The sequence below is a fragment of the Trachemys scripta genome, chromosome 15, assembly GCF_013100865.1.
Source record: "Trachemys scripta elegans isolate TJP31775 chromosome 15, CAS_Tse_1.0, whole genome shotgun sequence".
Lineage (NCBI taxonomy): Eukaryota > Metazoa > Chordata > Testudines > Emydidae > Trachemys > Trachemys scripta.
This window is the reverse complement of record NC_048312.1, coordinates 11883785-11896889: the sequence shown is the minus strand read 5'-3', so window position 1 is coordinate 11896889 and position 13105 is coordinate 11883785. Positions and strand designations below refer to the sequence as shown.

Below are 13105 nucleotides of genomic sequence, written 5' to 3'. Positions count from 1 at the left end.
ATGGGATTTGCTTATGTGTGAGAGAGCAGTATTTGGCCCTGATTCGGCTGTATGCCCTGGGGCCATTTCTGAGTAGCTCTCTGATGTCATTGGAATTACAATGGATTTACTGAGATTTAATGTAACTGAGAATAAAATTTGACCTAATGATCATTCCTCATTATTTGTGAAAAAACACCGCTTGGGAAGCTTGTCTTGAGTGTCAGAGATCAAAAGCAGTTCGTAACCCAGTATAGGCCACCACTTGTGTGACGGTCCCCTGGCTGGATTGTCTGTGGGAACCGATCACAGGACCTCTGGGCATAGGTCCTTGCGTTAAAGGAGCTGTCCCGCTAGCTTGGCGATAGCAGTAGACTGTAGGGAGAGCAGAGACTCACCTTGACTTAGTGTTGGTTACATTGCTTTTCCCCCTCCTCTTTCCTTCTATGAAAGCAATCTGTCAGTAGAAAGGATTGAAAACTGAAGGTGTTCTGTGGAAAATTTCAACAAAAAAGAAAATATTTTCTTTTTAGTCAAAACTTTCAGCAGAGAATTTGACCTTGTGAAAAAAAACCACAAACCTGATGGAAAAAAAACAAAATATTGAGGAAAGCAGACTCTTTTCCACAAAAAATATTAGTTTTGATGAAAACTCAGTTTTCCATCCAAAAAGCTTGGATGGAATACTTTTGAGAAGCCCTCCATGCAAATAACATCTGTTGGGTCTTTACTTTTCCTAGAATGTTGATTATACTTAACAGGATGTGGTCAGTTTAGTGATGATGGATGGGTTAAAGAGCCATTTTAACCACAGTGAAACTTGACTGAAAATGTCCCTTTATTTTAATTTAAAAAGAAGGTTAAAAACAAGGTTCTAAATGAATGAATTTAATTTAAAAATAAGGAAGATATGTTTAAATATGCTCCATTCTCATTGTGCCTATACTTACAATAATAATAATTATTACCTAACTTTTATACAGTGGTCTTCTGCAGTATATCTCAAAATGCTTCATAAGGGAGGTCCGTATCATTGTCTCTTTGTTTACTTTGTTCTCTTCATTGTGTGTTTCCCAAAGAGGCATGTTGAACTTTTGCCAGGTGACTTTTCTTTTTGCCAAAGGCGGAGACTCCTTGTGACTAGTTGAGTTTGCTCACTGCCGATTATGCATAAGCAATTTTCAAAGACTGAGGCAGTATCATTGGTCAGGAGGTTATCTGAGGATACTTGGAAGGTACCAAGAATGTAGATTCCATCCAGCTGCCTGACTATCAGGGCTTAAAAGTACGGTGATTATGCGTACAGTGCCTAGCACAAGAGAACCCTGGTCTTTGGATGGGGCCTCTAGGTACTATGGCAATGCAAATAATTAAATATTATGCATAATCAGTGACATTTGTTCTCTATCTTAGTCTTTCTTTCTTTCTTTCTTTCTTTCTTTCCAATTAAGGAATTGGAATGAGCTGCAATTAAGTTAACAGGCCAGATCGTCAGCTGGTGTAAATCAGCATAGCCTCATTGAAGTCAATGGAGCTACACCAGTTTACACCAGCAGAAATTCTGGCCCCAAACATCTCCTGACTTAGTTTGGTGGATTTTGTCACAAGGAAAACTATATACTTGAAAGGAAAGAAGGATCTGTCAGTGGAGGCATTTTCCATAATGCAAGGGAATAAACCAGTTAAAAAGGAGGAGGAGAAAAAAAAATCAATTCTGGACAATTGGTGCGCTGACATTTGGGGATTGATAACACCCCAAACTGTAATGTTCGTCAGGCATCACTGTGAGATACTAACATTGCAATAGAATGCTCACAGCTGTTGCGTTGCTGTGAGATAATTTTTCGTTGTCTTATCAGGCTTTGAGGATTCTTGAACAATTGCTTTATAATAAATATGAAGAGAAGCTGGAAAAGTAAAATCGATTTGCGTTTTGTATTTCATCTTCCTGAGTTTCTAAGAAGGGGATTGGGGGTACCCATTTTTTATCGTCAGGAAAAGTACTGTGATTCACAAATCATTTCTCTACCACTGCAAATAAGCAACTGTATTCATCGAAGGCTGACAAACTTGATGTGAAACCAAGTCAAATAGAACAAGAAGACTTTCTTTTTTCAGTTCACTTCAGTAGTTTCTTTAGAGATGGTGGGACATTGTGATTTTTCTTTAACACAGAAGAGACGTGTTTGCAATCTCACTCATTGTGCTGCATAATGGTTTATAGCAGGGGTTCTCAAACTGGGGGTCGGGACCCTCAGGGGTCGTGAAGTTATTACATGGGGGGTCGTGAGCTGTCAGCCTCCACCCCAGACCTCGCTTCACCTCCAGCATTTATAATGGTGTTAAATATATTAAAAAGTGTTTTTCATTTATAAGGGGGGTCGTACTCAGAGGCTTGCTATGTGAAAGGGGTCACCAGTACAAAAGTTTGAGAACCACTGGTTTATAGGCTTATGTGTGTCTAGAGCACTCCTACCAAACTGGGTGAATTAGAAGGAAAACTCAGAATACCATCTCGTGGTGTCAATGGGAGCTTTGTCATAATAAAGATTGCAGGATCAGGCCCTCAATGTCAAATAGTAACTGTAAGGGTGGGATTTTCAAAGCAACAATTCATTTTAAAGGGACTTAGGCCTGGTCTACACTGCGGGGTGGGGGTGGGGGTCGATCTAAGTTACACAACTTCAGCTATGTGAATAACGTAACTGAAGTAGACGTACTTAGACCTATTCACCGCGGTGTCTTCACTGCGGTGAGTCGACTGCTGCCACTCCCCCATCGACTCCGTCTGTGCCTCTCATGGCTCTGGAGTACAGAGTCCACCGAGAGCGCTCGGGGATCAATTTATCGTGTCTAGACTAGATGCGATAAATCGACCCCTGGTGGATCAATCACTGCCCACCAATCTGGCGGGTAGTGTAGACATACCCTTAATTAATCATCAGAATCCCCTTGAGCAGATATGCAAGGTTCAGTTTAAATCTTTAAAATCTGTTTAAATAGACCCCAAATGTTCCAATAAGCAACTAAACTTTTGGGGGCCTAACTAAGTCAGACTCTCCCAACTTCTTGATGTTTGCTGATCACTAATTGAAATGGCTAAGAACAACGTGTCTTCAAATGAAAGCTTTGAAAATATAGCCTGGTTCTCCCTCGAGTCATTAAAGGCCCTATCCCGCAAAAGTTTACTCACGTCCTATTCACCCATGGGTCTACTCAAGTGAGCAACAGTGAGACTTAAATTTGGACCAATACTCACAACTGGTATAAATCCATTGCTATCAATAAGTTGTGCTGAGTATTGATTTGGTCCATAATATTTAAGCAGGCAGGCAGCATTTTTAATTGTTGAAATCCGCCATTTCACCGTAATAGTGGTGTTCTCATCAAGCTCTCAGAATTAGGGGCAGAATTTTTTTATTGTTTCCTGGGTAGAAGAGAACATGAGAACAGCTTTCAAAACAGAGCAAATGTCAGAAACAAGACCAGGTACCAGGGTGTTTTAATGTTCTTTCCCCAGACATACAGTGTAGTCCATAATTGATCAGTCAATAGTAATGTACGGTAAGTAGAATGGAAGGTGTAATTGGTTCAGGACCAGCCACTTTAAGTATGATCAGCTTTAATTGTGTCCTTAGACCTTTAAATGAAGGACTCGGCAGCATTTCCTTGTCTTTTCCCTTGGAAGATCATTCTTGAAACTTCCTCCACTGGTCAGTTTCCAGCCATGACAAAATGCTATGTACCTTATGTATATGAGGCTTCCAGCAGGAGGAAAGTTTAGTTTTGTGTTTAGTAACTAAGGTATTATGGGTCCGGTGCTACTCCTACTGATGTCAAGGAAAAAAAAACATTGACTTCAATGGGTGCAGGACTAGACCCATAATACCTTAGTTACAAACAGCCTATACAAGAGCTCTTGGTGAGAAGGTCTATGTATTTTGGAACTTGATACATGCATTAGGTTCTTTTATCTAACAAAAAAAAGTAGCTCAGCTGGCAAGACATCAAACTGAAGAGACAGGGTTTGATGTTCTGAGTGAAGTTCCACTCCCCTCCTTTTGTGCCTGTCAGGTGGCACTGACATGGGGGAGCCCACATCAGGGATAGAGCTGGGGTGACTGGCTCCTACACCTCCCTTCCCAGAGCACAGGGGCAGATAGGGTCCAGCAAAAGGAGTAGCTGGAGCATGATGCACTCCCGCAATCCCCAGTTAGTAGGAGCTGGTGCAGGTTAAAGTCATAAGTAGCTCCCTAATGCTGCCCACACCCCTCTTCCCTGCCACACCCCTCCCTCTTCCATCCACTGTAATGTGGACTCAGCAAAAAAAAAATTGACCCTAAGAGAAAACAATGACTAGAGGAAGGGGGTGAGGGGAAATTCAGTTGAGTTAAATAACCTACAGCCAGACTATCAGAAAGTTGGAACCCTTTTTCACTCTAAAGTTAATATTATCAAAACACTGATGTTCCTTGCAGGGCCGGCTCCAGCGTTTTTGCCGCTCCAAGCAGCGGGAAAAAAAAAAAGCTGCGATTTTTCACACCTTTCCATGCCTATTTGCTGTTATTATACCAATTCATTCAAAACAGTCTGCACTTCAGAAAGGATCTCAAATCATGGATTCAGAATGATGCATTCTGCTATGAGAAACCCCAGGAAAGGTCCTCTGTGTTGCGTAACCTTTAACTAGCGCTGTTTGGAACACTTTTGCTGAAATGTTGTGTGGAGATGTATCTTTTTTCCACCACATTTTTTTCAGGAAGGGGTTGAGGGTTTTGGGATGAGGCAGAGCAGGGGAAGGTGGGAGACAGATTATCTCTCACTGCAGGGCTAGGGCACTGGCCTGGGATGTGGGAGACCCAGGATCACATCTCTGCTCTCCCTGATTGGGAGTGATCTGATATGAAAAACTGCGGAGAATCAGGCAGAGCAATGACTTCAACCAGGATTTTCCACATCCCAGGCCAATATCCTCACCTCCAGGAGACATATACACACTGTTGTCCTCCAGTGAATTCTGTCGTTAATCCTTATCATTATTACTGTTACTTTTCAGACTACTAGGCTGAGGGGAAGGATGTATGTATTCCTAGTCTCCAATGAGTTCATAAATGGAGAAGCATGCATATTGGACCAAAAACTCCTGGTACTTATTGTGGTGCAAACCAAGTGACACCACTGGCGTTGCACCAGAGTGAGAAGAGAATTTAACTTGCAATCCCAACATATTCTGGTTGTAAAATTAGTCTTAGTTACAGATGCAGCATACTTAATCCAAAGGGGCTGGCTTTTTCTATAGAACTCCAGGAGCAAGAGATTTCAAGAGGCTTACAACATGTTTCATATACGAGTTTCAATTTGCCTTTTTGCTAAGATGTTGATTGTTGTTAGTGAAGTCGTTTGCACTTACGGTGGCTTTTTATAAAATTTCTGCTGAAGTAAAAAAAACATAAAACAGCTCTACATGGTTGTTGGAATTTGGACAAATTGAGACACTTTATTTAAAAATAAGTAATCATCGCCTTAAACAGCAACAACAACAAAAAGAATGGTTTCCATTGTGCAAAGTCCCAGTAGCTAACAACTAACAATCTACACTGTAGCTAGCCCATAGTTCGTTCTCACCTTTTTACCTAGTATGGTATAGTACAGGGGTCAGCAACCTCTGGCATACGGCTCGCCAGGGTAAGCACTGGCGGGCCGACCCAGTTTGTTTACCTGCCACGTCCGCAGGTTCGGCTGATCGCGGCTCCTACTGGCCGCAGTTCGCTGCTCTAGGCCAATGGGGGCAGCGGGAAGCTGCAGCCAGCACATCCCTCGGCCCGCGCCGCTTCCCGCAGTCCCCATTGGCCTGGAGCGGCGAACCGTGGCCAGTGGGAGCTAAGATCGGACGAACCTGCGGACGCGGCAGATAAACAAACTGGCCTGGCCCACCAGAGTGCTTACCCTGGCGAGCCGCGTGCCGGAGGTTGCCGACCCCTGGTATAGTATCTTGGAAATAGAGGGAATGATTTAAGCTGGTTCAGGTAATCGCTTTTATTATAGTCTGAGATGGAAGACGCCCTGTAGGGCTAAGAGCACAGGGAGGAGGGATTTCTTCAGGAGCAGCTGCTGTCATTTCACAAATTCTTGGATAGGAAGTTAACAGCTGATAGCACTTGTTAGAGGAGGGGAGAAATGATCTTGCAGATGTAGCTGAATGAGAAGAGGGAATTGAGAGGGAAGTGACATTTCAGGAAGCAGTAAAACAGGTTTGGAAACCAAATCCATCTTGAATGGTTGGAATTGCTGCTGAAGTGTCCTTCTATGCCACTTTGCACTTACCTAGGTAGGAAAACATCATTGTCCCCATTTACAGGTGGAGCAAATGAGACACAGAAGGGGTAGGAGTGATTTTCCCAAGGTCATACACCAAATCAGTATCAGAAGTAGGATTAAAACTCAGCCTCTTGCCTCTCAGGTGCATGCCTAATCCAATATATTGAAGTGAACTCAAAGCAAGTTACTTAATTTCTTTCTATTTGCCTCTTTCTAAAATTGAGTAGTAATTCTTCTCTTTTCTTCCCCACCACCACATTCAGTCCCTCTCCGTTACCAAAACCCACATTATCTTCCTGTCCCTCATGGCTAAAATCCTTGTCCATGCCTCGATCATCTTTTGCCTTGACTGTTGTGATCTTTCCTCTTCTCTTACCTCCCTGCTTCTCACCTCTCTAGTTTGCTAATGTCCTCTGCTGCTTCAACCACCTCATCTGCATTTGCATCTCTCTGTTCTCCACTGAATCAAAGTCAAGCACCATGTCCTGACTTTCACAGCCCCCATAATTTAGCCCCCCCTTAATCTTGGCACTTATTCCCACCTCCCCTGTTTACTCCCTCTCTCTCTCTCTCTCTCTCTCTCTATGCTTTTCCCGATCCTTTTGCCTTTTACCTCATGCTTCCACGCTCAGCCTTGGACCTTCTATCGGGCTGCTCGTTGTTATCTCCTGCTCCTTTCTCTTCCTTCATATACCTCCTTAAAATGTACTTCTTCCAACATCCCTTCCTGAGTTCCCCATCAATTCCCATGACATGAACCGTGTTCCAGGATCTTGCTTTTGTGTTGTTCTGTCTGATCTAATGTAGGCTCAGATTCTGGCCAGTCCCCTATATGGGGAACACAGCAAGGGGTAGGGTGTCGAAGAAACTTTCCATTCTGGTGCCCGGGAAGAACTCACACTGCAGTGGATATAACAAAACCGAGGAAAATCCAATAGACATGAGCCTCAGAACTGGTTTCCTTTTAATATATTGTAGCAGTTGGAGCAATTATCTGTAGACTCTAGAATGACAGTCTGGTGTGGCAAACACATTAACAGTGAACGGAAGGAGCCAAATTAGCTGCCGGTTTCTGAAAGGAGATCGTTATTCTATTAAAAGTATGAGAGAAATTCCAAAAATAAAAAATGTGCCCTTTGCCAGTATGGAGATGGCTGCAAGTAGGACTGGTTGCAATAAATCTTTTGTATGGCCTTGAATAGTTCCCTGCGGTCAATGTGCTTAAGCTGCTGCGCTATAAAATTAAAGTGGTGCAGAGAGAATGAATCAAGTTGGACCAAGGAACATACCAACAAACCCTCTGACAATGTCTTTTTGGAGCTCATCCTCCTCTGCGGTACAGTGGATGATTCTTAGTGGCATGTAACAGGGGGAAGCAGGCACTTCAAGATCAAAACACCACATTTCAAACTCCTAGCGCAATTGGAGGGGAGCTGCCGACCTCACACGTGACCAGGACTTGAAAATAAGAGCATGGACAAGTTGTATTAAAAAGAGAGGAGAGGAAGGCTGAGAAATCTGATTGTGGCAGCAGTGCCCCAAATTTTTTGCTGTGGTTTTGCTACAGCTGCTGCTGCTTCAGATATAATTAGCCCCAGCTTGCGATTTCCTCCTTTCTTACTTGTGGTTCCAGAGGATTAGTATGACTGGTGAAGGAAAACATAGGGTAGCATTTTATATTCCATGTTACCAATCCCCCTTGCAGCCTTGGGTAGCACGTTTTTTAAAAGCATATTTCACAAGCCTGTAGAGCTTGATCCTGGGAATACAAAGTACTCTTAATGTCACTAGGAGTTCAGGCTGCTTAGCATCTGGCAGGATCGGGTCTCTTATTCCTTTAGCGGTATGGTGTATTTTATCTTTTATTGGCATCATTTTTATAATCAGAAAAAAATGTTCAAAGTGTCTCCAGAATTTTCTCCTTTTTTCCTTAATGTGTCTCCTGCATTTTTTAGAAAGTTTAAGGATTGTGTTTGTGACTTAGAATATGGGCTGTGGAACAAGAAACCCCAATTCTAATTCTACTCTGCCACTGATATACCATCTAGCACTGGGCAAGACACTTATCCAACATTGTTACCTGATCTGCAGAATGGAGATGGTAGGACTTGCTGTTCTCTGGCAGTGAAAAGATCTTAAATTGGGTATATATTTTCACTTAGGGCTGGTCTACACTAGGGGGGGATCGATCTAAGATACGCAACTTCAGCTACGAGAATAACGTAGCTGAAGTCAACGTATCTTAGATCGATTTACCTCGGGTCCTCACGGCGCCGGATCGACGGCCGCAGCTCCCCCATCGACTCCGCTTCCGCCTCTCGCTCTGATGGAGTTCCAGAGTCGACGGGGAGCGCATTCGGGGATCAATTGATCGCGTCTAGACCAGGGCCAGCTCCAGGTTTTTTGCTGCCCTAAGGACACACAAAAAAGCTGGAGTGCTGCTCCTTGAAAAGGGCCGCCCCAAGCACATGCTTGGAATGCTGGTGCCTAGAGCTGGCCCTGGTCTAGACGAGATGCGATAAATCGATCCACGATAGATCGATCTGGCAGGTAGTGACGACATACCCTTAGGTTAAGGCCCTTTGCACATCCACAGTGACATAAAAGTGTAAATGAGGATTAGGACCAGTAGTGCGTACCTATCTCCCTACAGGGTATTGAGCATTAATTAGTTAAAACTTTTTAATGCAAGTGCTAAGCTAAATATTATTATTGCCAATAAATAGATGGTATTTACAAGCAGGCTTGTGTTTTTTTTTTCATGCCAACATGAAAAATAATCTTAGCATGTGTGTGAAACTACTAGAACACATAGTCATCTCATATAGTAACCTTTTCTCTTTTCCAACTGATTGGTAAAAATTGGGAGCTGATTCATGTTTATTTGCTCCTTAGCTCTGATCTTGAAATTAAAATGTCTTCACATTCCCTATAATTGTCCATTAGAAGTTTTTCGCGAGTTTTAATCCACTGAACAGGTACAGAATGGGAAGTGGCAATGGATGCTTGCTCTATGCTACCCTTTGTCAGCCCCTCTCTGGAGGGGCCATTAATAGGGGTCAGATGGTTGTTCACACCCTGTGACCCATTCAGCATGTGATGCCTCTGCCGTGACTGCTAACCAGGTTGCCACTTTGTACCAATTGTTATTGTTGTTTTTTTTTTTTTACGGGTAGGTAACGAAAGCCCCTCTGGAAGTCGTTGTGTGATTTCGGAGTTTATACGACCCCTGCAGATATCTGGTGACAAACCAGAACAGTTGTCCGTCAAACCTACTTTTCTGTCCAGGTCAAGATCCGGCAGCCCAAGATGCAGATTTGATTCAGACGTGAGTCTTTTTAAGTTGATGACATTGGGAATGTGTTTGATCGGCCAGAGCCTTCCTTCTTCACTGGGACAGGTGTGCTACACCTCAGTGTTTAACTGCACTTCCAAAGAGTCAAAGGCTGGGATTTTCCAAAGCACTCAAGTGATTTGGGAGCATAAATAATGGGATTATTGTGCATCTAAATCACATGGGGGGTTTGAAAATCCCACCTAGGCAACCTGACTGTCTTGCATTCTTGTTGTTTATTTAGTCCTTGTGAAATGTGTCACATTTTTGTCAGTCTTTTTTGTGCCCATTAGTGTGCTAGATTGACATAAATCCTCTATTCACAGGACAGATAATGCATCTGTAAGAGCACTATTCCACCCGATGCCCTGCCAGTGTGCCTCAGCTCTGTTCTAGAAAGGCAACTTCTAGGTGTGAGAAGTGGATCATTCTCTTTGAGCTGTTCTTTGCTTGGTTTTAATAATGTGGAAATCCACTCATTAGTAACTGGAATGATATCGCCACCTGGACCAGTTTCTAGGGTACCATTCTTAGCTGAATTTGAACCTGTAAACTGGAGAATCCCCTCAGCCATTTAGCTTCCTAACATATCTGCATTTATTTGCAGTTTTGGAAAAATTCAGCAGAGATATTCACAATATTTTATTATTGCTAATCTTTGCACATCTCAGGGCTAACAGGAGGAAATCCACTGAAACACCATTCAAGCTCTTCAGTGTACTTGATTATGACTCCTTTTCCTTCATCTCATCATGTGCACAGTCTCAACACTCACATACAAAACTCCTGTAGACTTGAATAAGGATGAAACCCAAACGCCTCTTGTAGAAATGTTATAGGGTTCTATAAAAATGCTCTTAAATCCCAATCATATTTAATAGAGATTAAGGTCCTATCTATAGGTTTCCTTAATCAGGCTATAGAATTCTATCAGTGGGATCTCATTATCTATTAAAAACATATATGGGATGCTTTTTTTAAAAAAATCTATAAAAAAAATCCATTAAATTCTGTAAGACTGTTCCATGAGGGCAAACAGAACTAAAAAACAACGAGGGTTGGAATGATATTTTATTGGATACAGTCCTGATTTTTCCCTCTGTCAAACATTTTAGAAGTAAATAGCCTGAAATTGTGTTCAGATGCTGTGGCTATAACATAGGGATTGCTGCTGAACCCCAGGAAGTTGAGTGCCTCAAAATGCTTGTGGACATCACTAAAAATCAAAGTGTAATACAGGATATTCTACAAAAGAATTAGATTCCTACTAGCTTCTACTAATATGCTACTCAATAGCCACATCTCGGGGTCTGTTGACCAAGAAACACATACAGATAAACTCTTAATACCGTTACTGGGAGGTGTGAGCATCCACTGCTTCGTGAATAGACTGTATCAAGAGCAGTGAAGCCAAAAAAGGCAGCATAGCAACCAAATTTAAGGAAGCAGAACTAACAGCACAGAACAGAACAAGTGCATGTCAAATGTAATCCCCTTCTTCTATTATTTTTCAATTGTCTCTCACTGAGAATGTCAAGCAGTTTTTACCTGAATTGCTCATTATTTGCCTTGCTGAGTGTAATTCTGTGGTGCCTACGTACCTCTCACATACACACGGAAGTTTAGTTACAGACCAAGGTACCATATCCAGTATCCAAGGAGAAAAGTAGATAAATTACACCTTCAGGAAATCAGCCTTTGAAATATAAAATCTGAGAGTGGTACTTGCTGTTGTAATTTCTGACATCAAAAGGGAGCACAGTCCATTCCACAAAGACATTCCCTCAACTTCCAGGATTGTTAGTAAGAATATTGGCTTTGCTCCTAGTGTAATCATTATGGGCTCAGTTGTGAGCCCAGCTGCACACATCTATGTAGGGAGTCAGGGGTCACAAGGAGCCTCCATACACCACTATACAGGCTATGCACATCACCAGTGCCAACGGCTACTCCCATTCCCATATGGTGGGCGACGAGTAGGCAGGCAAGCATGGGGAGTGTCCAGAGTCTTGGTTGTGCCCACCAAGAGAGCAGCCCAGTTATTTGCACCAGCCTTTTTGCTGGAGCACATTGCTTTATAACTGGAACTTGGGGGCAGCAGGAAGTAGAGCAGGGGTAGGCAACCTATGGCACGCGTGCTGAAGGCGGCACGCAAGCTGATTTTCAGTGGCGCTCACACTGCCCGGATCCTGGCCACCGGTCCGGGGGGCTCGGCATTTTAATTTAATTTTAAATGAAGCTTCTTAAACATTTTAAAAACCTTATTTACTTTACATACAACAATAGTTCAGTTATATATTATAGCCTTGTAGAAAGAGACCTTCTAAAAACATTTAAATGTATTACTGACATGCGAAACCTTAAATTAGAGTGAACAAATGAAGACTCGGCACACCACTTCTGAAAGGTTGCCGACCCCTGAACTAGAGTGTGACTCCGAATCACAGTCTGGTGCCTGCCCATCTCCTGGATTATAGAGTTCCCATCCAGCCCTATGAAAGCTTCCCTGCTTGACTCCACAGCCTAACATGGTACTTCTGTTTTAAGGAGAAGTTGCTATCTCAGTTCTCCTAGAGGTGTCTAGCAAATCGTAGAACAGAGGACAGTGAGAAATGTATCCCTCCTTTACGAACTCGTCCCAGCATCAAGCAGGAGAGACCGAGTTTTTATTATTTCAGTACACTGAATTTCAAGAATGTATCTGATGCAGATCCAAAATACATGGGACCTGTTTATGTGGACTCAGCAATACAATTTAATCACTAGGCTTTCTACTCATTAATTCATGGTGGAGTCAAAATTATGGCTTTGCTATATTGTGCTGCATTAAGCATCATGGTGAATTCAGAGCTAATATGTTTTTCCACTGGGTTAGTGGAGCGAATGGAATTCAGCAGATGGGGACTGGCTTGGGAGAGTTTTATTTGGTGTGATTCTTCAGCTAATACTGGTCACAATTTTAAAAAAATCAATGTTTGCCTACAGTTACAAGTCAATGGTATCTAAGGTACCACAGTTATTTCCTATTCTAACTATAGGGTATCATTATGAGCTAACTGTGTAAATGTTGACATTTTAATGGCAGCTAACACTGTACACAATGCTAGGTGAATCATTTACCATAAGTCATCCTGGGGCTAACTTGCTGAAGTTTTAATTAAAATAAAACAGCACACTTTGGATAAATTACTATTCATTATTAGTATACGTATTTCTAAATAAAAATGAATTGCTGAAACCCTATATCCGACTCTGTTTCATGTCATCTGAAGTGTTTTGTATGTGTTGCACGTATACCTCTACCCCGATATAACGCAACCCAATATAACACGAATTCTGATATAATGCGGTAAAGCAGTGCTCCGGGGGCGTGGGGCTGCGCACTCCAGTGGTTCAAAGCAAGTTCAATATAACGCGGTTTCACCTATAACGCGGTAAGATTTTTTGGCTCCCGAGGACAGCGTTATATCAGGG

General features: G+C 42.5%; 1 protein-coding gene across 12 annotated transcripts in view; it reads left to right on the top strand.

Moving 5' to 3' along the window:
* The window catches only part of RIMBP2 (RIMS binding protein 2), a 313172-nt gene that overhangs the window by 224482 nt on the left and 75585 nt on the right, over positions 1–13105 (top strand). For all 12 annotated transcript variants that reach the window (XM_034791131.1, XM_034791139.1, XM_034791129.1 and 9 more), the window contains one exon: positions 9474–9625. In XM_034791131.1, coding sequence (XP_034647022.1) covers positions 9474–9625 — 152 coding nt within the window. The remainder of the gene's footprint in view (positions 1–9473; positions 9626–13105) is intronic.